The 27,321-nt window shown below is 48.2% G+C and overlaps 1 protein-coding gene across 2 annotated transcripts; it reads right to left on the reverse strand.

Annotated features, from left to right (window-relative positions):
- Positions 1 to 2,167: 2,167 nt before the first annotated feature.
- DTX2 (deltex E3 ubiquitin ligase 2) lies at positions 2,168 to 27,068 on the reverse strand. Of its 2 annotated transcripts, XM_053366500.1 has the most exons (10): positions 26,953 to 27,068; positions 20,215 to 20,615; positions 17,441 to 18,059; positions 14,937 to 14,995; positions 11,738 to 11,872; positions 8,061 to 8,131; positions 7,043 to 7,201; positions 4,599 to 4,760; positions 3,838 to 3,927; positions 2,168 to 2,672 (listed from the first exon to the last, which is right to left on the reverse strand). In XM_053366500.1, the coding sequence occupies exons 2-10, from the start codon at positions 20,492 to 20,494 to the stop codon at positions 2,448 to 2,450; spliced, it is 1,800 nt and encodes a 599-aa protein (XP_053222475.1). In that variant the 5' UTR covers positions 20,495 to 20,615; positions 26,953 to 27,068; the 3' UTR covers positions 2,168 to 2,447. The 2 variants fall into 2 exon arrangements, with proteins under 2 accessions (XP_053222475.1, XP_053222476.1); XM_053366501.1 differs by lacking the exon at positions 11,738 to 11,872.
- Positions 27,069 to 27,321: the final 253 nt, after the last annotated feature.

Below are 27,321 nucleotides of genomic sequence, written 5' to 3' on the forward strand. Positions count from 1 at the left end.
ATGGTCTAGATTCAAAACTTTGTCAGGCTCATGAGCCAAATAAACCACACATAGCTCAGCTTTAGGACATTCATACAGATCAGCAAAGACAGCACAGGGGTAAGTCGGCTTTGCTTGAAGGCTGGGCCCGCTTTGATGTCAAAACCAACTTCCTAGTCCACAGGAGGCCGGAGAAATTCAAAAAGGTGTCTGAATTCTCAGAAGCTGGAGAAACTGGGAAGGTCTGCGAGTAGCTGGGAAAGAGAGAAAAGCCTGGATTGCTGAGCCCTGCCCACGGGGATATGAATCTAACATTGGACAGAGATCTGATCTTCCATCTCCAATGTGGATCATACGTCTCCCTCTTATGGTCAACCTTGGCATAATCTTTATTCATTTGCTACGCTGCAATAAAAAATGGCAGCGGGCAATGAGTGTGAGCTTTGTCCCAATGGAAACTTCCACTCCTCCATTCCTTTGTCACAGTGCTTAAAGTGGGAAAATCACTCCCAAACTACAACACCCTTACCTTCCAAAATCTTAGGGATCAAAGTTATCTTTAGGCCTGATGGCGCTCCAGCAGTTACAAAATTTGATTGGAAAAGGGAATAAAGGGTTACACGTCATGTCTGAACAGGGTGCCAAGGCCCTGAAACTGCTTTTTGTTGACAAATCAGCACAGCCCCAAAAGAGTGATTCAGATGGGGAGTTACCAAGAAACTTTGGTGACTCTGTGAGGATTCCAGCTCCGTAGCATTAAAACCAAGGAACCACATAATGGTTATACAATTCTCAGCATCCTGAGAATCTCAAATTTCAGGGGCTGAAGTTCTTTTGGTAAGCAAGTCCTTATGGCTGTGAAAATACACTTCAAAGCATGTAGGCAAAGACAGGCCATATTATCTCAGAAGGCTGAAAGGGTAGCTGAGTAAGACTTTACTTCTCCGTATGACTAGCATAGTAATAAAAATTATGCAGAATTATGGAGAATAACATTATGCAAACCTATTTGATTTGCATAACGCATGCAGGGTGTTAATTCCTGCTTTTACTGATGCAGGGGGTCTATTTTACTTCAGCTCCAAAGGACACAGAGCTGCCAGCAGCTTCTCTGTAGGTTGATGGCACATTTCAAGCAGAGTATTGGGATTCTAGTGGTCACGAGTGGTTCCTGTGGGAGAGAGTTCCACAATCCAACTATCTGCTGTGTGAAGGAGGACTTCCCTTGGCTGGGAGAGGAAGAAGAGCATCCCTCTATCCTTTTACTCCACGTGCCATGCATCGTTTTAAACATCTTCCATCAGGTCCCCTCTCCTTTACTTGCCTTCCCACCCTGAATTCAGAAGCCCAAAGGCTGTAGCCTTTTCTCATAGGAAACTCATTTCAGGTGTTTGGGGCTGTTCTGGATGTCCTGCTCTGCAAACTTTGGTGCACAGAATCATAGAGCTGAAAGGAACCTCAGAGGTCATCCAGCCTAACCCGCTTCCTGCCATGTGGGAGGCAATGGTGGCCTCCCTGAAAGGTCACCGTCTGGTGGAGGAGAGCCCACTGCCTCCCAAAGAGCAACACCATCCTGGATCCCAGGCACGGAAAGAGACCGGCTAAATGAATGCTGCCCTGCCTCTACATCTTCCTGCAAGAGAAGATGAGCAGATCATGGGGAAGCCTCAACTACAGCTCTTCGCCCTGCTCTGCAATCTTCTGCACACAGGAAGTGACCTTGTAGGTCATCTAACACGAGAACATGCCGAATCAGGCCAATAACCCACCTGGTCCAGCATTCTGTTCTCGTAACGGCCAACTAGATAGCAAGCAGGATTCGCACACAAGAGCACTCTTCCCTCTTATGGCTTCCAGCAACAGGTATTGGGAAATGTTGCTGCCTCAAACTGTGGAAGCAGAGCATAGTCAACGATTGCCCTCTCCTCAGATATTTTGTCTTTTAAGGCCATCCAAAGCAGGCGGACATCACTGCCTCCTCTGGGAGGGAGCTCCGGGGTTTAACTCAGTGCTGCGTGAAGACAGACTTCCTTGCTCAAATGCAGGATCTGCAATGCAGGAGGAAGATGCAGCGCCCCCTGCAGGTTGCCTCCCAGAGCAGGCAAGCCCACATTGCATGAAAGGCACCTCCAAGCCCCGCCTCCCCATCGGCAACCGCATATTGCAGAAGAAGGCAACGAGGGGAGAGTTAAAGTCACTGTCCTTTTATGCATTTCTTCTATACACGGGGGATAAGGTTTCGCTGCGTACATTCAGGCTGGGCTAAGCCCTTAGAAAGATACAAAACGGAGTAGAGAAACCTCCTCCCTGCAACCAGGCGATCCCAGAGACAGCATTATTGCTCAGAGAAAGGGGGGCAAGCGAGCTTAAGGCAACAGGGGCAACTGGCTGTAGCGGTGGCGACCCTCGAGAGGGGTGCCTGCAGTCCGAAGGTGCAGGAGCGGGCTCCATCCGACTGACGCAGGTGATCAGGATCTCAAGCAGTCTTCCGTGACCCCCTGAGCTGCCAGCTCGGCCAGCACATTGTCCAGGTAGTTGGGGTCCGGGTAGCCATGCCCCGAGGTGTTGGAGTCCATCTCTGTCTTGTGGTGGATCTCGTTCCACACCACGGTGTTGCTTTCTCCTGTTGTGCTGGACGTCCCAATGGTGAAGATCAGTCTCCTCCTCCAGGCCACCTTCAAGAGCTCCAAGACCTGGCAAGAGGGAGGGAGGGAGGTCACTCAAAACTGACTTGCTGATTCAATGGAGGCCATCTCTGCTGGTGACACTGTGTGGCCGTGAAGCCAAATCAGAGTGAGGGCGTTAAGCTTTGCCCTCACCCAGAACTAACCTGTTGGCGTAATGGAGGCCACTGCTGCCAGTGACAATGCATTGTTGTGAAGCCAAATCAGAGTGAGGGCACCCCTCCCCGTCTTGGCCCTGGCAGTTTTGGATGGTAGATGGCAGTAGATGACACCCTGCAACCATGTGGGCGAATGGACCTTGGTTGTAAGTGTGAACTGTCTCTATGAAGCTGGTGCCGTTTTGAGCTGAATTTGAGCGATAGGGAAGTTCTAATTTGGCTTTGTTCTGCATTCATCGAGAGGTGTTTGCCAGTCCTTACATCTCACCTCCTTTCTTAGCTGTCCCTGGTGTTGGATGGGGTTTTGGCCAGGACAGTTACCAGTGTCCCCCACTGCATCTTACATTTATTATTACTACTACTATTAATAATAATATTTATATCCTGCCTTTTTCCTCATTCTGGGGCTCAATGGAACTTACACTAATTAAAACATGGTACAGATAAAATACAAAAAGCTAAAACCATATAAAATATTATTGTTAAAAGTAATCAAACTTTTAACAGAATCTGAACAATATAAGAAGCAAAACTATTAAAATAAAGGCAATAAAGAAGACATAAGCTTGTGCTCACCCCTCTCCTCTATTACAGCCTTCACCAACCTAATGCCCTCCAGGTGTTTTATAGAAAGGTTTTCAGCAGGCATTTAAAAATTAATTCAGAAGGCCCCTGCTGAATCTCCAGTGGCAGTGAGTTCCATAGAACTGGGCTGACGACACTAAAGGCTCAGTTCCTTGTTGTTGTCAAATGAGCCTCACCTACTCAGGGAGCAGCCAGAGCTGCTCCTGCAGATAATCCCGGAGTTTGAGCTGGAATATAAGGGATCGGGAGAGTCCCTGAGGTACCATGGAACTAAGTTGTTCCAGCTCCCAGCAGCCCTTGCTAGTGATGATGGGACTTGTAGTCCAAAACACCTGGAGTGCATCAGGTTGTCTAAGGCTGACCTCCTAGCTCCTCTGACTCTGTTGAAAGATGACTGCCACAGGTAAGGGCAGGTGCTGATTCCATCATACCTTTCTTCCCTTTTCATTATCTGGCAGGTAACAGTAGCGCGGGAAGCCCCTTGCGGAATATGGGCGGCCTGGGTTGGGGTGCTCCGGACCCTGGAAGGGAGACAAAAGTCACGCATGTGAAATCCAGTCATTGGCTGTACTGCCCACTTAGCTTCAGAGGTGGCTGCAGGAAGGGGGCAGTGCTGTGTAGGAACACGTCGGAAGGGTTGCTGGTTAAGTATCAGGTGGGTACTTTGCACGCTGTCAGTCAGGCCTGTTGGCAGACCAACTGTGAGTTACAAAGATGTCTGCAAATGTGGCATGAAGGCTGGCAACATAACCCCACTATGTGGGAATCCCTCACAGATGTCCACAGTGCCTGCAGGCAGTCAGGTTGTGCACCCATATCAGTGACCAGAGGAGGAATGGCTGCTGGGAGGAGCGCAGGGAGAAGAAACGCCGTGGTGCATCTGCAGCAGCACAACCGGATGCCTTCAACTGCCCCAGCTGCAACAGGACATGTCTCTCCCATGTCGGTCTCTACAGCCACAGCAGGCGCTGCAACCTTGCAGCGGTTTGACTTCACCCCCAAAGGCACACTCCTCCATTGTCTCCCAAGACAGACGGATGCCAACAGTCAGGGGTAGCCAACATGCGAAGCCTGGCACTCCACCCCTGAGCTACGATTTCTCCTCTTCCTTAGCTGACGCCACTGCATAGCAGGGGGTTGGACTAGATGATCTGTGGGGTCCAACTCTATGATTCCATTCTAACTTTCTCACCTGAATGCCCCTGTTAATGTGGTACATGATCTGTATCGAGCCACAGTCCTCATTCCCCGGGAGAGACTCGGAGAGTATGGCGACATCCATCTTCCCGTTGGGCTGGGTGCCTGTCTTCTCCCCGTAGATGGTCTTACAAGACGGGCACTGGAGGCTGCCGTCCTGGAAGGTAAAAAACCAGGTCAAAGAAAGGTTTAGAACCCCAAGAACCAGGGGACGTGTCAGGTGGGGAGCCTGAGGCCCAGGATCTTTTGAGGCAGGCTCCAGATTGCCTGCATCTCCCCATTCCTTTTAAAGAAGTTTTGCTTATACTTACAGAGAACAACTCTGAAGCGCAAAGGGCGGAGGAGATTGCAATCACTCACCTCCTTAAGTTCCCAGAAGCACCTATTCAACCCCACTCCGGCTGGAACAGTTTTTACATAGATTGGCATGCCTACTCTTCTTGAGCCCACAAATACGGTCACCAGTGGCAGCCAGAAATTTAATTCTGATGGCCGGAAGGAAAGAGTTCTTTCTGCCATTGTTATAGCTGGCAACAGGAGGCAGAGAGCACCTCTTTCAAATTGGCACTGGGCACTTAGTATTTTAGAAATATGCCTCATGCTGAGTGAGACCAACAGCCCATCTAGCTCAGCATCGTCTAACTGGCAGCAATGGCTCTCCAGGGTTTCAAGCAGGAAATTCGCCCAGCCCTACCATGGGAGATGGAACCTGGGACCTTTCGCATGCAAAACAGCTGCTTTGCGCCTAAGCCACTGCCCTTTCTTTTCACCCATTATCTTCTGGGAAAGCCGCTTGCCAGGCATGCGATGTAGGAGGAGGATGTATTTGCTTTTTCTCTGCAATACAGGAAGGGAGGGGAGCCAAGTTTTGATGGCTACCAAGACCAGGCAAAAAACTTTGACTCCTGGGTGTGTGTAGTGGGAGGGAGAGGGGACTGCTCAGCAAGAAGATAGGTCACAACAAAAAAAAAGAAAGCCGTGTGCAACCACAGGAGTTTGGGGGTGCAAGTCCTTGTACAAAGTCAGAGCTGCTTGACCATTTAGGTCACATTTGCCCCATGCATTTACAGCTCTGTGACAGCACTTTAAAGAGTCATGGCTTTCCCCAAGAATCCTAGGAGCTGTAGTTTGTTCAAGGTGCTGAGAGGAGGATGTCTTTCCAAGGGCTACAAACCCCTTTTTCCCAGGGGGCTCTAGGAGATCGGTACATGCATATTTTGAATATTCTCTCTCTCTGTGTGAGAACCATTTGTTCCAGAAATAGAGAAGAACAGAGAAGTAGTTTCAAGAAGCAGCAGAAGGCTGAGATTGTTCTGTCTATGCAAGGACATTTTTTGTGGGAACTGTTCTTTGGACATGCACATTATGACAGGAAGCACTGATAACAAAGGTTCTGCGTAACTTGATGTGAGTTTCTTGCTTGCGCCTTTTGGTGAGAGAAGCAGAGAGAGAGTGTCTTGGACTCTTGTTGGACTCTAAGCATGCCTTGACCACGGCAGTGGTGAATGTCTGTATATATTTGCTACCAATATGCTTTTATGCCTGTCAAGTAAACCTCTACACTCGACTGAATCTATATGGCATCCATGACTGTTTATTGCCTATTGTGTGTGCCTTCAACCCCAAAGACATTTCCAAGGAAGGAGCTGCATTGAGATGTAACTCTGCTGAGTATGGATAATGGCACACAAGCACAGCAAAAGTGATGCTGGACCCAATCCTTCTAAATCATCCATCAGTTTGATGGATGATCCAACAGCAAATGCATCAGCTATATGCTTGTAGGCATAAGGAGTCCATATGATACTTTGTAGGGGCAGATTGGAGCAGGAAATTACCAGGACCACAATAATAACACTTCATTTTAGTAGTCTGTTTCTTGCTAAAGGTGCTTCCTGTAGCCAAACAACCATTGCAGGAGGGCATTTGATATAGGCGCAAGCAAGCGAGTTAGAACATTTCACGGTTTTCTAAAATGGAAAGAGGGCGTTTCTAAAGTTAGAGGCCTCTTTTCCTCTCAAGGACCAACAATGCAGTCAATCAACCATTTGCAAGATTTTTGCACAGAAATTCATAATTGTGGGTGAAGATATTGATATATTAATTCTGGGCTTCGTAAATTAATGCAAGAACCTTGAAACTGCGCCTGGTTATTTTCTGAGCTAAAATCCTTATGGGATATGTGTGTGTGTTAGTGAAAATCTAGACAGAGCATTCGTTGAAGCCGACGTACTGGAGGAGCCGGCTGGAGAATTGAGACTTCTGCCCCTATCCCTGGTCTTAAGTTTCCAGCAACCTTAAAGGTTACACTTCGCTGGAGCACCAGCATCATCCCTGCTATAATGATTACCCTCAGCAGCAACTGTACACCATGGTGATTAGGGAAAGGGTAGCTGCTTCTGCACATGACCACATGCACCCGCCCCACCCACCAAGTACCTTATTGCCGCTCGTGTACATGGCCAGCACACAGAGGAGGTGGAAGGTGTGCGTGCACTTGGCCAGCCTCCCCACGCTCTCTGGTCTGATCGTCTTGCTCTCGCAGGCATCGCTGTAGCCCGAAGGGGCGCCTAGTTTTTCCATGCAGATGATGCAATCCTGGACAGAGAGAATCAGTATTTCAACTCAAGCAGAAGAGGAGGCTGAAGAGGAGCAGGGTCAAGAGGCAGAGTGGAGGCAGGCTGCTGAAGAAACCAGGAAGCCTCCCCCTCCTGCCGCAACCAGCTACCCTCCCCCCTGGTCTCCCAGGACACGCAGAGAAATGAAGAGCAGAGGAGAGATTGGCTGTGTGCGCAATCTGTGACTGCTTGGCAAAGACCATGGAGAGGAGGAGCCATACAGAGCAGTGGGAAAGACCTTCAGTCCTCGCAACTGCTTTATTGGGGCAAGACCTACAGGGACAAGTTGCTGTGCTCACTGGGCCTGCGCTGCTTTGCTTTCTTTGAATAACTTCACGGACGCCGTGTTTGCTATCGCCGACCTAACGCCTGACTCCGGCTCCTGACAACTAACTTATATTGTGATGTCTCTGTAACCGATTTAGCAAAAATGAACAAATAAAGAAAATTGCATTTCCCCTTCCACTCTCCCTCAACTTTAAGCAGGGGTGAGGAACCTCAGGCCTGGAGGCCAAATGAGGCCCTCCAAGCCTCTTCACCTGGCCCTCAGAACTCTCTCCAGGCCACAGCCCTGCTCTGTGGTTTTGCCTGGCTGGAACATTTGCTTGAACTCATGCCACTGGCTTGCCTGGGTGGAGGAGAGAAAGAAGGGAGGGTGGGTAGGTGTAGAAACAAGCCTACTGTAAAAATTTGCATTCACTGCCCTGCCCACTTTTGGCTCTGGCCCCACCCACCACCTGGAGGTTTGCCTCAGGCAGAAAGAGGTTCCCCACCCCTGGTTTCTAGGGAGGGCTCCGTTCCTAGCTTGGAGGGGCTCCTGGGGCTGTTCTTCAGCTCACCTCATCAGCAGGGGGTGCATTCAGCTCTTCCAAATACTTCTTAACCACCTCTTCAGGATTGCTGGAGCCACCTAGAGAGAGAGAGAAAGAGAAGAGAGAAAGCACAGAGGGAAACATCAACCTAAGCTAAGGCACAAATCTGCTTGGGAGACAGCAGATGCAATAGGAGCAAGCGGCCCACAGGCAAGTCAAGGCGACAGGCCAAGGAGGAAGGGTTAGAGAAGGTGCAAGAAGGTTAAATCCAGCAAAAGTAATTTCTGAGCAGTCGCAGCCAGCACTTCAATGCTACGTGCATAAGATCACAGAGCAGGGCGGAGTTGTTTCCACTGATGGGCACAAGAGCTGGGTAGAGGCCATTCACACCATATGTCTGAAGTGTGATAAAATCACTTTAAACAATCATGGGAGCTGCGGTTTATTAAGGGCGCTGTTAGGAGGCCCCTATTCCCCTCCCAGAGCTACGATTTCCACAGTTTGTCAATCCCTGTTCCCAGGGAACTCTATGAATTGTAGCTCTAGGTGCTTTCAGTGAACGTGGCCTTGGTCTCTCAACTTGCAACGATGATGGAAGCTTTGCTCTGCTCCTGCAGTGGGTCTGTAAGGAAGGGTCCAATACCTGGGCAGAGGACCACCTGCCTAGAGAGACTTAATACCATTCTACCGTTGTTCCCCTTGAAAGAAAAGGTATTCTCAAAATGCACTGAGATCCAGTCATTGGGGGGGAAAAGTCTGTGCACCTACTGGAAACCACAGTTGTCTACTGGGGAGAAGAGAACCTCTGAACATATGCAAAGTCCTCTCCCCTCATCCCAGAGAGCAGATGCAGCTGGCCAGTGACATGCAACACTACCCTTAAACCAGGGGTGGCTCCCAGGATTTTGCTGGACTACAACGCCCCATTGACACTGGGGTCAGACTAGAGGGGTGATGAGAATGAAGACCCATAACAGCCAGGGGGCCACAGGTTCCCCACCTGTGCCTTAAGCTACTGGCAGGAGAGGTAAGCAGGTTGTCCACAAACTGCCCAGAGCTAAGGATCCAGAATACCACCTCCGAAAATGCAAAAATGCGGGTTTGCAGAGCAATGCAGAGAGAAAACATTAGGACAGTGGTTCTTTACAGTGGGTTCTGACCAGTCTAGAGTCTATAGCAAAGCCCCTTCCTCTCTTTGTACTTAAAAGTTTTACTGCTCTTACCACTTTCAAAGCTATTTCCTTTGGTCACATTTGTTTGTATTTATGATTCTGACTTTGCAAGTCACAAGAAAGCCAAGTATTATAAACAGCTATTGATTTTCTTATAAATTAGTTACTGTACTTCTGTGGTAGGAAAAGACTTGTGTATGTCTGGTATGTATCCATATATAAATATATACTGCTCTAAATTTCCTTCACCTGTATGCTGTCGTTGGCAAGACTGAGTAAAAATATTTTTCATGAGCAATTCTTTGCTTCTTTGTTTTTAGCTACAATATTAGATCAGAACATACATCTATTTCTGCATATATTTATTTTTTAACTAAAAGTGCAATTAATTGCAACTGGCTTGAATGTTATTGTATTATTATCTTCCTTAGTGGGTTGTGCAAACTGCCCTACTGAATAATACTTTTTATAGCAGGCATAGGCAAACTCGGCCCTCCAGATGTTTTAGGACTACAACTCCCATCATCCCTGACCACTGGTCTTGTTAGCTAGGGATGATAGGAGTTGTAGTCCAACAACAGCTGGAGAGCCAAGTTTGCCTATTCCTGTTTTATAGGGTGGGGTAAAGGGCACTGGGGATGAGTTTATGGAACCAAGAGGGCAGTGGCCCCAAAATGTCTGGAAACCTATCAGAAAGCAGTGGATGGGATTCAGCTAAGGAGTCACACCAGCGGAAGTGCTGCCCAATAGCTTTCCTTTCTGCAACGACACCCTCTGCTATCCCCACCCCCCGCACCCAAAATTGCCTCTTGTGGGGTTGAGAAAAGCCCCAGAGTAGCAACACGGGGTGGGGATAATTCCTTCTGGCATGTTGAAATCATTGCCCTGTTGGAACGACCCCCCTAGTATATCTGTTTTGAAATGTGATGCTATTCTAGGCTGCAACAGAATTACAGTGTCCTGATCAAGGGAAGAAATTGTACCAATCTATTCCGAATTGGTAGGCCCACACCTAGACTACTGTGTCCTGTTCTGGGCACCACAGTTTAAGAAAGTTATTGACAAGCTGGAACGTGTGCAGAGGAGGGCAACTAAGATGATCAAGGACTTGGAAACCATGTCTTATGATGAACTGTTGGGTATGTTTAGCCTGGAAAGGAAGAGACTGAGAGGAGATATGATAGCCATTTTCAAATATCTCAAGGGCGGTCACATGGAAAACAGAGCAAGCTGGTTTTCTCCGGCTATGGAGGGTAGGACCCAAACCAATGGATTCAAGTTACAAGAAAGGAGATTCAGGCTAAACATCAGGAAGAACTTTCTGACAGTAAGAGCTGTTCCAACAGCAGAACAGACTCCCTTGGAAGGTGGTGGACTCTCCCTCATGGGAGGCTTTTAAGCAGAGGCTGGATGGCCATCTGTCATGGATGCTTTAGCTGAGATTCCTGCATTGCAGGGGGTTGGACTAGATGACTTTGGGAACCGCTCCAACTCTAAGATTTTATGATTATTCAGTTGTTTTGCATTACAATACCCAGCGACTGTGTGGCAGCCCAAAATATCTGGAAGGCACCAGCTGTTGGAGAAGGCTGAAAGCCAAGGGGCTGGGCAAAACAGGGATTTTGGAATTTCTTTTTAGGATGAGCCAGATGGAGGCAATAATGGTTCCAAATACCAGTTGCTGGAAACCACAGGTGGAGAGAGGGCTCTTGCGCTTGGATCCTGCTTGAGGGTTCCCGTAATGGGCATCTGGGTGGTCACTTTGAGAATAGGAGACTGGACTAGATGAGCCATTGGCCTGATCCAGCAGGCTCTTCTTATGTCCCTAAAGGGAAATGTGTCTCAGCATAATAAACACAATGGCAACAAATAGGAACTTGATTTATCATTAAGTGATCTGGGAATCTTTCTAAATGAGCGAATTAAGAGGAGCTGTGATGGATGAGCTCTAAGACTAAAGGACACAAACATTTATAAGGGGGTCAGTATTATACACATTTGCAAACCTGGGAAGCCCAGCTGCAACTAAGGTATCACTGAGCCGCCGTTCAGCCCAAAACATTTTACTAATACCAGTTTAACCATCCGAGACCGTTTTTGTGTCAGCCACCAGAAGGTGAATCTCGGCTAATCCAATAAGCTGCAACAGGAGCCTCTGCTACTGTAAATATAGCTGCCTCCTCCACCCTTCCCTTCGTTCTTGTGTGTACCTTGGTTTCTAAGCATAGAAAGCCTGGAGACCACCCGACGTCTCTGTTTGGGAGCACAGAGGCGGCTTTAGAAAAGGTCATGCAGATTCTGGAGAGACTACAAAGCAGCAGTGTGTAAGCAAAGATCGCGTCAAGACCCTCTGCGGCAGAAAAGGGCCAGGCCACCCAAAGAGCGTCCAAAGCTATCCAATTTGCCAGAGAAGCCAGAAAGGAGGAAGGAAAGGAGAGCAGAAGGCCGCAAGGAGGAGGTGGTGGCAGCAGCAGCCGGGAGGAGATCTCCCCCACAACCCGCCCCCCTGAGGAATCCAAGCAAGTGGGCTACCTTTGGCGATCTCTCTCCTCCTCCCCTCCTTAACTGAGCTGTGTTTTTTAGAGGCTCTAGGGGCTCTGGCGGGCTGAGGTGCCAGGCTGAGGTGCACAGGGAATCCAGGGACTGACATCAGAAAGGCCATCATGCCTACAGGGGGCACGAGATCAGCATGCAAGGTGGGGAAGGGAGGGGAGGAGGAGGAGCGGAAAGAAAATTTGCATCACACAATTTGCCAGGAAATAACACAAGGAAACCTTGATTTGAGAAACTGATTCGACCAATGAAAAAAGAAATCATAAAACAAGCACAAAAGGAAAAGGAGGTGATTCAGTATTGCAAGGGGGTGGGGATATAGATGGGTAAGACAGAGACATCTAAAAGCTCACTTTCTCCCAAAAGGGTGGAATTTGGGGGTGGGGTGCAAGGAAGTGAGTCAAGCAGCAGGCATGTTCACAGCTGCCAACTTCAAATGACCACATAAATCAGGGATGGGGCATTTGTAGCCCACAACATCTGGAGGGCCATAGCAGATCTGAGCAGCGGCCATGCTGGCTAGGGCGGATGGGAACTGGAAGTCCAAAATAAATGGAAGGCACAAGCTTGAGGAAGGTTAATTGGCATAGGAGAATTTTCCCAATTAACTTTTTCCCAGAAAAAGCACATTACTGGTGATGGGGAATGCAGGCTCCCAGCCTTCAGTTCAGCAAAGACCAAAAGCTTCCATTTTTACTTTAGAATGAACAATAGTTCCATGAGACATACAAGCTTGGGGGGAACTGTGGCTTGATCTAACCAACATTCACAAAATAACAACAACAACAAAGCATGATCAAGCTGGAGATTTAGAGGGTGGGGCATGCAAGGCTCGCTACAATCCATTCTCAATCTAGTGATTGAGACAAGTCATCTGAACCAGACTAATACATGATACGACAAGAAGTCACAAACACACCACTGTTTTTCAAGGGATCTCTCCTAAGTTCAGCTGGTTGCTGAAAAGCCCTGAGCCGATGACACAGAACAGAATTTGTGTGTGGCAGAGGATTCTCGGGTGCTCCAAGTTCATGTGAGTCCTGAGGCCTACACTCACGATGACGACCATACTGAGGGCTGCTGCAGTGCCTACTCAAGTCCCAAAGCGAGAAATGGGCAAGATATCACCCCAGCAGCTGCAAAGTGTTTCTGAGGCATGTAGAAGCAGCAAGACTCATTGCTGTTCCTAAGCACCCATGTTGGAGACCAGCCACCTGCTTTCCAGAGTCAAGGAAGGATAGGTGGTGAGCAGATTTTGGAAAAAAAGAAGACCACACCCTGCTTTCTTTTTTAAGGGTGGGGGGATGCCAGAAGTGCACCCTCCATCTCCCATTTTATGACTTCACTGGGTGTCTCCACACCCTCCTGGGCTTTTCTTCCTTGCACCTCATTGCAGTGAGACTGTGCCCAATTAAGGCAGACTCTTACAACGCACAGAGCCAGACACAGGGGAAAGTAGTATGCATTTCAAAACATATAGCACCTGGAAGAGAATTTGTAGACTGTAGCCTCCCATTAGATTGTCTGAGCATCTTACGGAATATATGGGGCAGGGGTACATCTTGGCTGTGAGTCCTGCAACCCCTGCTCCCTGGCTTGCTACCTAGCTGGGGAGGGTGAAGTCCTGACTGACTGACTGCAGCCACAAAAGATGAGACTGCCTAAGAGGCCAGGATCTACCATATTTTTCATCCTATAGGGTGCACCTCATTTTTGGGGGGAGCCGCAGCTGCAGCCCCAAGCCTTGCGCACACCTGCCTGAAGCTCAGGACACCCTCTGGAGGGCTCCCCGTGCTTCGGGCTGCAGGCTGCTGCCCGCAAGCCTTGTGAGCCCGCGGGAACTCCCGCCGGGCTTGCAAGGCTTGCGGATAGCTTCCTGAAGCCTGGAGAGCTAGAGGCATCGGTGCGCACCGACCCCTCTCACTCTCCAGGCTTCAGCGAAAGCCTGCATTCGCCCCATAGGACGCACACACATTTCCCCTTCATTTTTGGAGGGGGAAAAGTGCGTCCTATGGGGCGAAAAATACGGTATTTTGGGTGCGAGTCCTTTAAGCCCTGCTTCTCAGGATGCCTGCGGACTCTTGGGGCGGGTTATTGTTTAGGGTTTTTTCTTGGGGTCATGACTTAATTTTGGAGAGGCTTAACCTTGCTGTTATTAATAACAGTTTCTTGTATCTTTAATTTTAGATTTTATTATGACTTAGGTGCAAATTGTTTATATGCTTTTACTTTCTCTGCTTATGTCTACTTTTGTTGTGCTTTTGCAATTGTGTACATCTTTTCATGTTGTGAGCCGCCTTAGGCATGGTTTTAACTATGGAAAGGCGGTCTTCTCAATACCTCTGTCAGGGAAAGGGGACCAATGGTCTGAACTCCAGTAGCAGTAGCAGCCTCTGAGAAGCAGAAGGGGTGAGGGGAATCTGTATCAAGTATGGAAAGACAATCTATTGAGAATTCAGAAATCCTCATTTTAAGGTGAAGTGGACTTAGGGACATTCAGGAAGAGGAAGGCAGTATGTTTACCCCAACAAGACACAGGTAACAGCTAAAAATAGGGAACCTGTGGCCCTCCAGGTGGTTGCTGGACTACAGCACCCATCATTCCTGACTATTTGTCATACTGGCTGAGGCTGATGGGAGTTGAAGTCCCACACCATCAGTGAGGGCACCATTTTGTCTTTTTGCTATGCCACTGAACACCTCTAAGAGATATTGCAACAATTTTTTATTACTTTTTTGCATAATGGTTTCTGGGTTCAATGAGCAGCGGTTGTATCCAACTAACTTTTACTCAAGAGTTGAAATTAATGGCCATGACTAACTTAGGTTGGTTAATTTCAATGGGTCCACTCAGAGTAAAAGTTAGCTGACTACAATCCCAGGTTTTTGTCTACATTTGGATGAAACCGGACGCCATTTTGAATCAAGACGCCAGACTGAATCGCTCAAACCTGCATGGATTTTAATCACACTTTGAATGATGGGTCCTGAGATCAAGGAGCAGATTTTCATCTGTGCCAAGTGGATGGTGGATTGAACCTTCCATAACTGCACCTTTTTTGTTTCTTAGAATTCCCAAGCAGCACCGGGTATGAGGACGCCAATTCCTTGTAAGCCCAGTTGCCAGTGTAAGCCATGGGTGGCGGGACAACAAAAAGAAATAACAGGAGCCATTTACCTGCCAGAGCTTGGCTCACTTTGCTGTGTCTGGACATGTTCACTGGCAGCTTTGGGACACTGGGGAGAGAAGAGGACAATGTTACTGAATGTGTTTTAAAGTGGATAATTATAGCAACCACAAGGAATAAGCAAGAGAACCAGACATACCTAGGGCTGTACATGCTCTAGGCTAAAAATTGCATCTCTCTGCCTAGGCAATCAAGGTTTGGCCCCCTGAACAGCTGACTCCTACAACCATGGATAAATCAAGCAAACTGTACACATGGGCACAGGTTATAGTGATTTTATCAGCTGGGGGAAATGAGGCATACACAACTCCATCACCACCACTTCAAAACCTATTCAGCAGGATATATTATCGGCTTTCTGAGATTTCAACAAGTACTGCCCAGTTTAAAACACTCACACACAGCAACTTGCTTTTTTAGAAAAAGAAAACAGCCGATTCTCAGGGAGTTAAATTCCAAGCCCAGTACCAGTTTCTTATACTCCAGCTCAAGATATACCAAGTTTTCTTACACCACCACCACCAAGTGCTGGGACAGCTCAGTTGGTAAAACATGAAACTTAATCTCAGGGTCATGGGTTCGAGCCCATGTTAGACAAAAATTCCTATACTGCAGGAGGTTGGACTAGATGATGGTCCCTTACAACTCTACAGTTCTGATCTGATCCAGTATTTCCTGGCTTTGTATCTAGGCTGATTCATAAAACAAAACCTTCACAGTCAGATTAAAGACGCTGTCTGCAGCTCTAGGGGAACTTTTTGCTATGCGCACAAAAATGAAAAGTTTCTAAATCTAACAAAAATAAGAAATATTTTAATCTGCGGTGCTGACCAACAAACAGCACAGCCCAAGAGCTGGATAGCAATGGCTGGCTGCTCAGATTTTCTTTAATCACATACATGGGAATATTCTGTTTGAAGGTGGGTTTTTGCGAGCTTCAAGTATGTGAGCCCGGACAGAAGTAATTACACACTTCCGACAGGAGGCTATTATGTGGAGGAAAGCTGCCCAGGGCTGTCTGCTGGTGATGAAACAGGATCTTTCCACAGCTTAAGCTTCTACCTAATCCCCCAAACACCAGCATCACCTACAAGGCCTGATCTCCACTTAGCACAGGCAAGTGAAAGAGGAAGTCTAAACACCTCATAAAGAGCAGCAGCAATACAGTGACCCTAACCTGAAGGCCAGTTCACACACGCAGGGTGAATCACTTGGATACTAAATACTTGCATCCGAATGTGTGAACCCATGCCACCAAGAGACCATAAGAGCACGTTGCAGTCAACATGGCTTACCCAAATGCCTGACAGCTGGTAAGATTGTGTCCTGAAGGAAAGAGTCACTGGAAAGTCGGAAGCTGCCTGATATCAGCTCAGATGATTTAACCCTGCATTTTCTACAAGAGGGGTGAGGAGCCTTTTTTTTAACTTAATGGTTGCATACCCTTCTGAGCAAGCTTCCGAGGGCCACATACCAGTGCTGGATGAGGCCAGAGGCAAAAGTGTGTGGAACAATGAATGTGATTTTTATATTTGTACAGGAAGCTGGTTTCTTCACATCAGGTATCCCACACTATCTTCCATCCAGGCAAGAAAGAGACACGATCAGAGTTAAAAGCCACATTTCAATCAGGCAGAAACCCTCAAGGAGGATGTGAAGCTGGGCCAGTGAGAGTTGTGGCCTTAGGAGTAATAAGGGCCAGTTAGAGGGGACTGGGTATGGGGTACATTTGGCCCCTGGGAGGGAGGTTCCCCACCCCTGGGCTGAAAGAGAGTCCACTAACTATCAACAATTTTATTTTTTCACTGTGCTGAAGTTGCATCTCTTTTCCAACAAATATTTGATTGGGAGATTGACATTATTTCAGTTGCAGGCTTCAGAGGCTCTTGTACAACAGATAAACATCACCATACAAGAGAGAGGGAGAAACCATTAGCAGTGGCTTCACAGTGATTGGAAGTGGCACTCCAGAGTCTCAGGCAGAGGGAATATTTTCCATCTCCTGCTACCTGAATCCAGTGTGCAGAAGCAGAGACAAAGGAAAACCCCATGTTGGGGATCATTAGGAAAGGGCCTTCTCCAATGCAACTGCCTCATCCTAATAAACAAAGCCGTAAACATACTTCTATCCTAACCACAGTGACAACTTGCTTCCCACCCCCCTACAGGATCCATGCTTTTCTCGCCCTCTCTCATAATATGAGAACCTAGGGACATCCAATGAAGGGCGGAAGATTCAGGACAAAAGGAAGTCCTAATTCAGACAACACATAGCTGAAGTATGGAATTTAATACCAGAAAACATAGCGACAGGACGAAGCTATTGGTGGGTTGTGAAGCAGAGTGGGAGAGGGGGGTGGCCTGGGGGAGAGTCCCAAGGCTGAGATACAGAGTTTTAGAGGGCTAGATTTGGCCCGCAGGCCTGATGCTCCCCACCCCTGTGGCTTAGAAAGGATGTTAACAACTCAAGAGTAGATCAACAAACATAGCTCACCTGACTCCTTTTGACGTGGTGTTTGCTGGGCTTGGCCCAGCGACGGCTCCAGACTGCGGTGCTGCCCCGGCACTGTGTACATTCAGCCTTGGCATCGACCGTGCTCCGGACAGGGCTGGCTTGTTATAAGGCACAAAGCCCACCAGAGAGGAACTGAGCCCCGCTGTCCTGCCAGCCCCCAGATTCCCAGCAGAGGGTCTGGGGGCAGTTCCGGCGGAGGGTCCAGGGAGGTTCACCATGGAGTGCCGGAACCGTGATGTAATGGGGCCAGTCCCACTGTTCAACAAACACTGCTGGCATGTGCATGAGGGTCCTGCATGAGGAGGCCCCGTCACTGTGGTGACTGGGTAGGGAGAATCCACCCGCCTCCGGATCCTCCGCTGGTAGCCCGTGGCCTTGTTGGTCTGGGTCTGCGAGATGAAATCGATGCTGTACTTGTAGCCAAAGAGCCCAAGATCTGCCTGGGGGGTGCTGACCGTGAAGGCTTGCTCCAGGTAGATGCAGACGGTCATCTCATAGGGGAACCAGCCGCCATCATCGTTCTGCCACTCCCAGACGACTCCCTGCCCAGGGGCTGAATCCAACTGGAAAACGTGTCTGCGCACACAGCGCATGGTCCCTGCAAGGAGAGAAAAGGGGTACCAGCAATTTGTAAGATGAGGAACAATGGTAAGGAAGAAGCCTTGCATCTTTCGACAGAGGTCCAGGCCCCAGTTGCTAAGGAAAACACTTGATCTTAATGATCTGGAGTATTTTGGTATCCCAAGGCTTGGCAAATCGCCCAGTCCTCAGGGCTACACCCTTCAATGACTATGCTTTGCTCCAACCTTGAGTGCTCTTGTCAGGCTGGAATGGGTTCTTGGGCTCTGATGCATTGTCCTGTGTACTTGGACACGGGATTAACAGTCCCGTTGTTTCTGTGCCTTAAGGCTCTTCTCCTTCAGTTGACTGACTGAGACATAACCAGCTAAATTCTTCAGCTCATAACAGAAGTCTCCCTGAACACGATGTTCCTGCAAGACAGGAACAGAGAATGTAGTGGACTCTAAGTGTCGTAGGGCTACAGCTCTCATCATCCTTCTCTGCTGGCCATGCAGGCTGGTGCTGATAGGAGTTGGAGTCCAACAATGCCACTTTGGCTAACCCTACTGTGAAGAGGAAAGGGATCCTGGGGCCAAAGGAACATTCCTCCTCCTCCTCCTCCAGGTTGGAGACACCTGTAACTCTTAATCTAAATAACAGAGAAGAGAAGACCCAACACTGACCTGCATTCTTGTTCAGCTCCTCTATTATTTAATGTATTTCTATCCTGCCTTTCTCCCAAGTAGGGATTCAAGGCAGCTTGCAACATTTAAAAACATCATTATTAAATACATAATAATAAAACCAACCTAGTTGAAAACAATAGTCAAAATATATCATAACACATTTAGAGACAGCAGTTAACACTGGGTTTGCCCTGACAGCAGCCCAGTGGTAAGCATGGTCTGCACCTCAGTTTCCAAAGGCCCATCTGAACAGGAAGGTCTTGGCCTACTGGTGGTAGGGTAACAAAGAGGAACCCAGTCTGACCTCTCTTGGGAGGGTATTTCACAACCTGGGAGCAGCCACACAAAAAAAGGCTTTCTCCTGTGGACCTGCTGTACCTCTGATGTTGATGGGACAGAGTGAAGCTGCTTACCTGAGGATCTTAGCACCCAAGCAGGTTCACATATGGAGATGGGACCTTTCAGGCAGCCTGGGCTCAAGTCACAATGTCCTCTAAATGCTCCTGGACTCCAACTCCCACCAGCCTCAGCCAACATGGCCAGGGATCATGGGAGCTGTAGTCCAGCAGCAACCAGAGAGTGTTTGCTACCCCAACATCTGCTAATCTGTCCACTGCCGACAGCTGAAGCGCCACACTCCTGCGGCCTGACTTTGCATCTGTTGCTCCCTTCTACAAAGATGTTCAGAAACTCAGGAAGGAAGATTTCCTGCCATTCTCTCTGGCTTCTGATGAACAGCCCAGATTGTCTGGGTTTTTTTACATTGCAATTACAAAGTTTTGTGGATAGGCGTTTCCTGCTAGGTTTCCTGTCCACCCCCAATTTTTATGTGTGTGTGTGTGTACACACACACACACACACACACACACACACACACACACATTGTTTGCCCTACTCTAAGTAGGCAATTGGTGCATCTTGGTAACTTTAAGCCATCCATTTTAATGGGTTTACTTCGAGTATGACTTTGTTGGCTATTACCCACTAGGGCTGGGCGATATATTGATACATCATCCAAAACCGTTTTGAAGTCTGTATTGTGACAACGGTTTCATAATTTTAGACCTGGCCAATATATTGCAAATCATGACGTGTATCTGTGTGTGATGCAAAAATCACGATGAGGGAAAAACCGTGAAGCCAGACAATGCCTCTACACAGCTCAATCCTTATTTCAGCCATCATGATAGATATTGTGATGTTTATCTGGTGATATATCACAATGTTGCAAACCAGATATTGCCCAGCCCTACAGTATTCACCCCTACATAATCTCGTCCAGCCCTGGTCTAATCCTCTTTTAAAGCAATCTAGATTGGTGACCATCACTGCCTCCAGCGGGAGCAAGTTCCATAGCTTAACTCAGTGCTGTGTGAATAAGTCCTTCCTTCTTTCTGTCCTGAATCTACCAATATCCAGCTTCATCAGATGTCCACGAGTTCTAATGTTATGAGAAGGGCCACTGCTAAGTCATGCCCAGGCCAGCTGGCACAGCCACTTTCCTACCTGTATCTTGCCGGAACTGCGTGAGATTCGGTATGTCGATGATGTAAGGTGCTAGCGTGGAATCCGCTTGCCCCAAAGGAATGCTGCCGTTGGCAGGCCAGGAGGGCAGCGACTGCCTCCCTTTTGCCATGAGAGCCTGGAAGGACTGCTCGATGTAGCTGCACACGCCGCTTGGGTACGGCCTCCACCTGCCAAACTCATCCTGCCACTCCCATACGGCCACTCCTGGATCTGGCAGGGACGGGGGAGGCCCGGCGGAGGTACCTGGCAAAGTTGCCATCTTCAATGGGCTTTTTGCCCTTCCTCCCCCCCCAAAAAAGGTGGGGGGGAATATGAAAGGTTCGGGATGGTGTCAAGTCAAAATTCAATTTTTCATCTTTGGCAACAGCAGCTTGTCACACCTGCAAGTTAAAAGGGGGGGAAATGTTAGTCTTGAGTTTCTGTGTTGTTACTCAAGGTTCAAACAAGTGGGTGCCAAACAAATACAGTATACATGGTAATATCACCCTCCACCAATACAATGGTATGAGCAAGAACAGGAGGACTGCAGCTAAGTGGTTAGAGCATCTGCTTTGCATGCAGAAGGTCCCAGGGCTCAATCTCAGGTAGGGCTGGGAACATCCACTGCTTGAAACCCTGGAAAGCCAATGTCAGTCAGTGTAGACAATTCTGAGCTAGATGGACCCAATGATCTGACTTCCTATGTTCCTAAAAAGAATCTTCATTTCATATTTCCTACTGCATTCTTATTTTAACTTCATAATAGACTCTTGAATTAAAATAAAAATGAGTGGAAGGTTAGAGCGGAATCAGCGTAACTCTGCCCATTTTCAGTTTCATTTTCACTGGCACTCAGTTTGCCCCATCTTGTGTGGCATTTATGAAAGAATCCACAAAAACATCTGCATTTAAATTATAAATTCCTTTTAATGCACACTCTGCATGCAATGTACACATTTTTTGAATCCCCCCAAAATACTTTTTAAAATATATCACACACACACACACACAGTGGTACCTCATGTTGCGTAACCTCCAGGTCACAGAAGCTTCGGGTGACGGCCTTGGCAAACCCGGAAGCATGCGTAGAAGAGCTCTGCGAGCGTGCGCAGAAGCGCTCTACCAGGCCATGAGTGTGTGCAGAAGCGGCATCTCTAGTTACGGATTTTTCAGGGTGCACAGGGCACCCCAAAATGAATTAAATCCATAACTAGAGGCATTGTGCATATGTTGCATGGACCAAAATTGCACTGCAAAGATCCACACAAATCCACACTATGTTCCAATCCACCACTGCACCACTGTGGAAAGCGGACAGAATGAATTCGTCCTCTGTCCCTATGGGAAGATCAAGTAACGACACAAAAGCAGGTAATTAAAAAACAAACAAACCCCAAACAACTAGGATTGTTCTGGTCTGCTTGGTTCATGCAGGAGCCTGGGAACATGGCTTCATGTGGGGGAAGCCTCTGGCTGCTGGTGGCAACAAGTAGTTTTGACAGCTGCTACAAGCACACAGGCAAAGCCTCCTTCTGCCCTTTCCAACTGCTGCCCAAGAACCCTGTCTCTGACAGCATCAACCCTGCATGGCACTCGGAAAGGAGGTAGGAACAAGGAAGAAGCAGGTCAAATAACCAGGGTTTTTTTCCACCCAGGAAAGAATCTAGGACAAGCTCAGAAAGAAAGCTTTCCCTTTCAAAGCAGAGAGGCTCCACAAAAGAACTGCTTCCTTTTCCTGGGGCTGTTGGGAGGGCAAAGAGGAAAGATCAGTTGTACTGGGCCCAGCATGTGTGAACAAAGAGGGGGTGGTGGTGGTATCTTTCTAACCAATGGCACAAAGGCTTTCATGCAGGCTGATTTTATAAGATCAGAAGGTTTCGGTTTTATTCTTGTATCCGTTTTGCTTTCACTGTTCCTCAAGGAAACAGGAGAGCTGTGGAGCCTGTTCCAAAAGCTTTGCAGGAAAAAAGCTATGAGCCAGAAAACGGCCCACAAGGTCATAGCTGGTGAAATACATGAGACCATGAACTCTGGTCCCCAGTCCAAAGCTGACAGCACATGCACCCCTTTTCAAGCTGGATGCATTGAACTCAAATGTGAACAAATGACACCAGGGAGGGAGGAAAGAGGTCACCAAATACTTTGCTTCGAAACTCAGCATACAAGCAAAGTATAACCAGCTTACATAGAATGCTACTGCTGAGTAACCCAGGTTTGTAGGTCAATTGAGAGTCAAGCTGGAGGGCTAAAAAAAATAAATGGCACCCTGATGCCCCTTATTGGTGGCACTTTTACAAAGCAATAAAAGGAAAGACCCCTGCCTCAAGGAGGCTGTAGTTTAAAGTACAGTGGTACCTCGGGTTACATACGCTTCAGGTTACATACTCTGCTAACCCAGAAATAGTACCTCGGGTTAAGAACTTTGCTTCAGGATGAGAACAGAAATCGTGCGGCTGCAGCACGGCAGGCCCCATTAGCTAAAGTGTTGCTTCAGGTTAAGAACAGTTTCAGGTTAAGAACGGACCTCCAGAACAAATTAAGTACGTAACCAGAGATACCATTATATATCTAAAATGTACTCGGGAATTTTGCTTTTGCTTCATCATTTGGTGCTACAACTACACAGTGCACTCCTGCCTCAAGAGAAGGGATGGTGTCCCAAACTGCAAGCACAAAGTGGGGCTTGTGGGAGTAGTCTGGTGCAGGGATACCAAAGGAGGATCTTAAAAACACTAAAGCGGACAGTTCCAGTGCTTTATTAAAGAAAGGTGTAAACTTGAAACATGGAGTAAAGAGCCCTGCTGCCTTTACAGTCACTGGGCGAACACAGCAGCAACAAGCAGTCGCCATGACTTGTCCACAAGCAGGTAAACATGTATACATTACTTATAAAAGAAGCTGCATATGTCAGCTTGGCCAGAATCTCCCATCAATCCACCTGACCCTTGAAGGCATTGGTGGCAACTATACAAGGCTCGCAGATAACTCCCCTCTCTAGGCCCAGAGCCAGGATCCCAGGGCCCACAGAAAAACATAGCACCAAAACAAGCCAATGAGCAGATATCCAAGCAAGTGAACATACATATGTGAGCGCATTCTTGCAACAACTACCAATTAGTTTCAAAGTTATTTTGACTATCAAGATGGCCTTGAGGGCCTTCCGAGAACAGTCTCATCTTCGGTTCAACATAGATGGGGAACTCGTGGCCTTCCAGACATTGCAGTACAACCCCCCATCACCCCTGATTGTTGGTCACGCTAGCTGGGACTGATGGAAACTGGAGGTCAACAACATCCAAAGGGCCCCAGATTAGCCCACCCCAGCTACGGAGGGTTTAAAAGTGACCAGCACTAGTTTGCTGCTGAACACTTTCAAGCACTCGAGAGCCTTGGCCATTTCACATTTCTGATGCATGCTTCCACTTACTGGTATTTACATATGATTTTGCCTAAGGGCTCAAAAGAACACTCTTTCAGTATTTTTTTTTTTAATTAGGCTGGTTGTCTGTTTTGGAAAGGGTTGAACTCTCCCTTAATGGGGCTGCCCTTGGAAGGAAACTTCAGCTGGTCTAAAATGCTGCAGCCAGATTACTGGTTGGGATTGCATTTAGATCTCATATAACCCTTGCTCTAAAACTGCTGCAATGGCTACCAGTGCATTTCCAGGCCCAATTCAAGGTGCTCACAGTAGTGTTTAAATCCCTAAATGACTTAGGCCCCAAATAACTGAAAGACTACCGCATTCCCTGCAGACCCTCTCAGTTGCTAAGATGGGCAGGAGCCCCTTAGTAGTTCTACAGAAGCTTAGAGTGGGGGTGGCAGTGCCTAAATTGTGTGACTCCTTCTCCACAGAGGTACATCTGGCACTTTCATTCAGCAGTTTCTGGAAAATGTTGAATTAACCCTGGCTTAAGACACCTGAGCTATGTGTTTTCAGGACCCCGCTGTGTAAATCGCTTTAAATTGTTTTTAATACTGTGCTGTGTTCAGATGTTGTAACCCACTCTGAGAAACTTAGAGTACTGTGATTATTTTGTCGCACTTCATAGCAACCCTGGCAAGAGAACGAAGAGGGTCCACCCATTCACAGGCAAATTGCAGAAGCCACTTCCAGCAACACTGTGGAGATGTGGAAGAAAGTGAAGTCCAGAAACATGCAAATACTCCACTAAGGCCTGTGGTGTTGGGGTGGGTATTAAACGTAGGGGAAGCAGTTCCACATGGCTTTCTGGCAACATGGAATGATTACCCAATGTAAGTAAATGGAGCCGAGAATGACACACAAGAGGTGCTGAGAAACAGCTGGATGCCATCTATCCCCTCTGCTCTCACGTATACACACAAAGTTATTACTCATCCTTCCCCAATTAGATTAGCTGACATGTGAATGATAAAGGAGAGGAATTTCCCACCATTAAATTTCCAGCATGGGGAATAGCTGTCTAGGACCATAAAGTTAGGTACCAAGTCAGCCAAACAGCAAGCCACCCCAGAGGCAGGCCTGTTTACTCGAAGGGTGATAGATTCTTGCAGCTCAGACCGCTCAAGTGAAAAGTGGCTAGACCTCAGATGCCTGGTGACCTCTGTCACGTAAAGGCAACCCTGCTAAGACAGTAAGAAACACACCGCTGGATCGGACCAAAACCCTACCTAGCCTAGCATCCTGATTCCAACCAACTGCCAATGGAATGCCTCTTGGAAGCTTGGTGAAGTTGAGAAACCTTCCCCAGCAGAAGGGACTTAGGGGTATACTTTTCTTGTATAAGGAGGACCCCTCACACACAAACATATATACCCACACCCTTAGGGGAGGTACTTACGTCCCAATGCACAATTTTGCCAACAGCTCTGATCACTCAGCAGCCCCCCTCCCTTTCTTGGGACACCCACAACACCCCAAAATACCCATCCCACACCCACAGTTTTCCTGTAGAAGAAAAGTTGAACCATAGCATGCGTGCCTTAGCGCAAGCGCACAAAACCTCCCCCAAGAGAAGCCTGAATCCTTAAAGGAATGCTACATTGCCCAGGGGACCATTAAAGCACCCCTAAAACAAGTCCAACATTTTCCAGGCAGGTGACTATAGCAATGTGTGGTGTATTAAAGGCAGTCAATGTGCTGTCGGACTCCAATCTCCATTGGCCCTGGACAGCGTGGTCAACAGTAACAGATGATTGGAGCTGGATGTCTAACATCTAGAGGCCACCACTTGGTTACCCCCCTCCTCCCCATAGAGTTCTGGCCTATGACCAGGCAGTCCTGGGTTCAAATTCTTAAGTCAGCCTTGAAGCCCACTGGGTATCGCTGGGTCACACATCATCATTATTACAATTATACCCCACCTTGCCTGCAAGGAGCTCAAGGTGGTCCACATGGTTTCCCATCCCACTTTACTGTAATCGTCACAGCAGTGCTATTTTTCTAGAAAAAGAGGTGCCGGAAATCACCATGAACACCTCCCTTGTTCTCTTATAACGGCAATGACGTCCACCTGAGAGGTGCCAGAACTGAGTTCCTGTGAGTTCCAGCTGGGGGGGGGGAGAATAGCCCTGTTAGGTAGGTTAGGCTAAGAGGCAGCAAATGGCCCTTAAGGTCACCCAGTGAGCTTCATCGCTAAATGGAGATTTGAAACCAGGTCCTAGTCCATGGGTAGGCAAACTAAGGCCTGGGGGCTGGATCTGGCCCAATCGCCTTCTAAATCCGTCCCGCAGACGGTCCGGGAATCAGCGTGTTTTTACATGAGTAAAATGTATCCTTTTATTTAAAATGAATCTCTGGGTTATTTGCAGGGCCTGCCTGGTGTTTTGACATGAGTAGAATGTGTCCTTTTATTTAAAATGCATCTCTGGGTTATTTGTGGGGCATAGGAATTCGTTCATTTCCCCACCCGCCAAAATATAGTCCAGCCCCCCACAAGGTCTGAAGGACAGTGGACCGGCCCCCTGCTGAAAAAGTTTGCTGACCCTTGACAGACACTGTAACCACATAGGGCTGATCTCTATTGCACAGTGGTTCTGTGGGGCAAGGGGACAGAAGAAGTGAAACTTCCTCTGCTTACCTTATGTTCCTCCTTCAAGTAAGGGCAGGGTTTATTAAAAATTCAAAATACAATAAATGAATAAACCACAACCTACAGGTTTTGAGAGTCGTCCCTGGGCTAGAAGGAGTGGCGAGAGAAGACTAAGAAGTCTTAACTTAGCGAAGGAAAGAAAGAAATCACAGTGGGTGGGTGGCCTTGGGCAAGTACTTGGCTGCTTAGTAACTCTCTCCGTCTCTGAAGTCTTAATTTACCTCACCGGGCGGGGGGGGGGCTGCGAGGGTAAAATGGACAGGAGAGGAAAGAGAAGCAAGAGACCACAAACACCAACGGCCCCACCCCGAGTTTCTGGGAGGAAATGAAAGATGTCATGTTATATTAAAGGGCCGCTCCCAATTTTCTCAGAAATTCCACTTTATTAAAAAAACACCATTTATTTTAATTTTTAAAAAACCCTGAAAAGCTCTGCTGGAGACTGAAAGGCACGAGGGGTCGTGGACCCCCTAAAATGCCCCCCTCAGCCCTTCAACCCACTTCCCTCAGACCCGCAACACTTCGAAAAACCCCGTCCCCCCAAAAAAACAACTCCCCAAGCCCCCCAGACCTCTTTCAGCCCCCAAAAGTCTTCAACCCCCCCCAAACCGCCCCACCTCCCGCCGTGTGAGTGGGGCTGAGCCGCCTTGCCTTCCCAGCCCCTCACCGGAGGCCGCTGCCAGGAAGCTCCTCGTTTCCGCTGCTCCTGCCGCCGCTGCTATTCCTGCCGTTGCTTCCTCTCGGCCACCTCCGCCTCAGCCAGAGTGAGTAAGCACGCATGCGCCGCTGCTGTCGTCATCGGCACCGCCTCCTCGTTGCCGAGCAGCATCATGGGAGTCGTAGTCTTTCCTCCCCTCCCCGCTGAAACGGCTCTTCTTTTTCCAGCACAAGCATTCCATTCCATTCCGCGCCCCGTCCCCGAACCACGCATGCCCGCCGCGCGTGCCGCGGTGCGTCCTGGGAAGGGTAGTCTCGGGAAGTGGGAAGGGCTGCAGCCCCTCCGCCTCTTCCCACGTGGTGGCGGTGATTCCTTTGG

This window comes from Podarcis raffonei, chromosome 15 (assembly GCF_027172205.1).
Source record: "Podarcis raffonei isolate rPodRaf1 chromosome 15, rPodRaf1.pri, whole genome shotgun sequence".
NCBI classification, from domain to species: domain Eukaryota; kingdom Metazoa; phylum Chordata; class Lepidosauria; order Squamata; family Lacertidae; genus Podarcis; species Podarcis raffonei.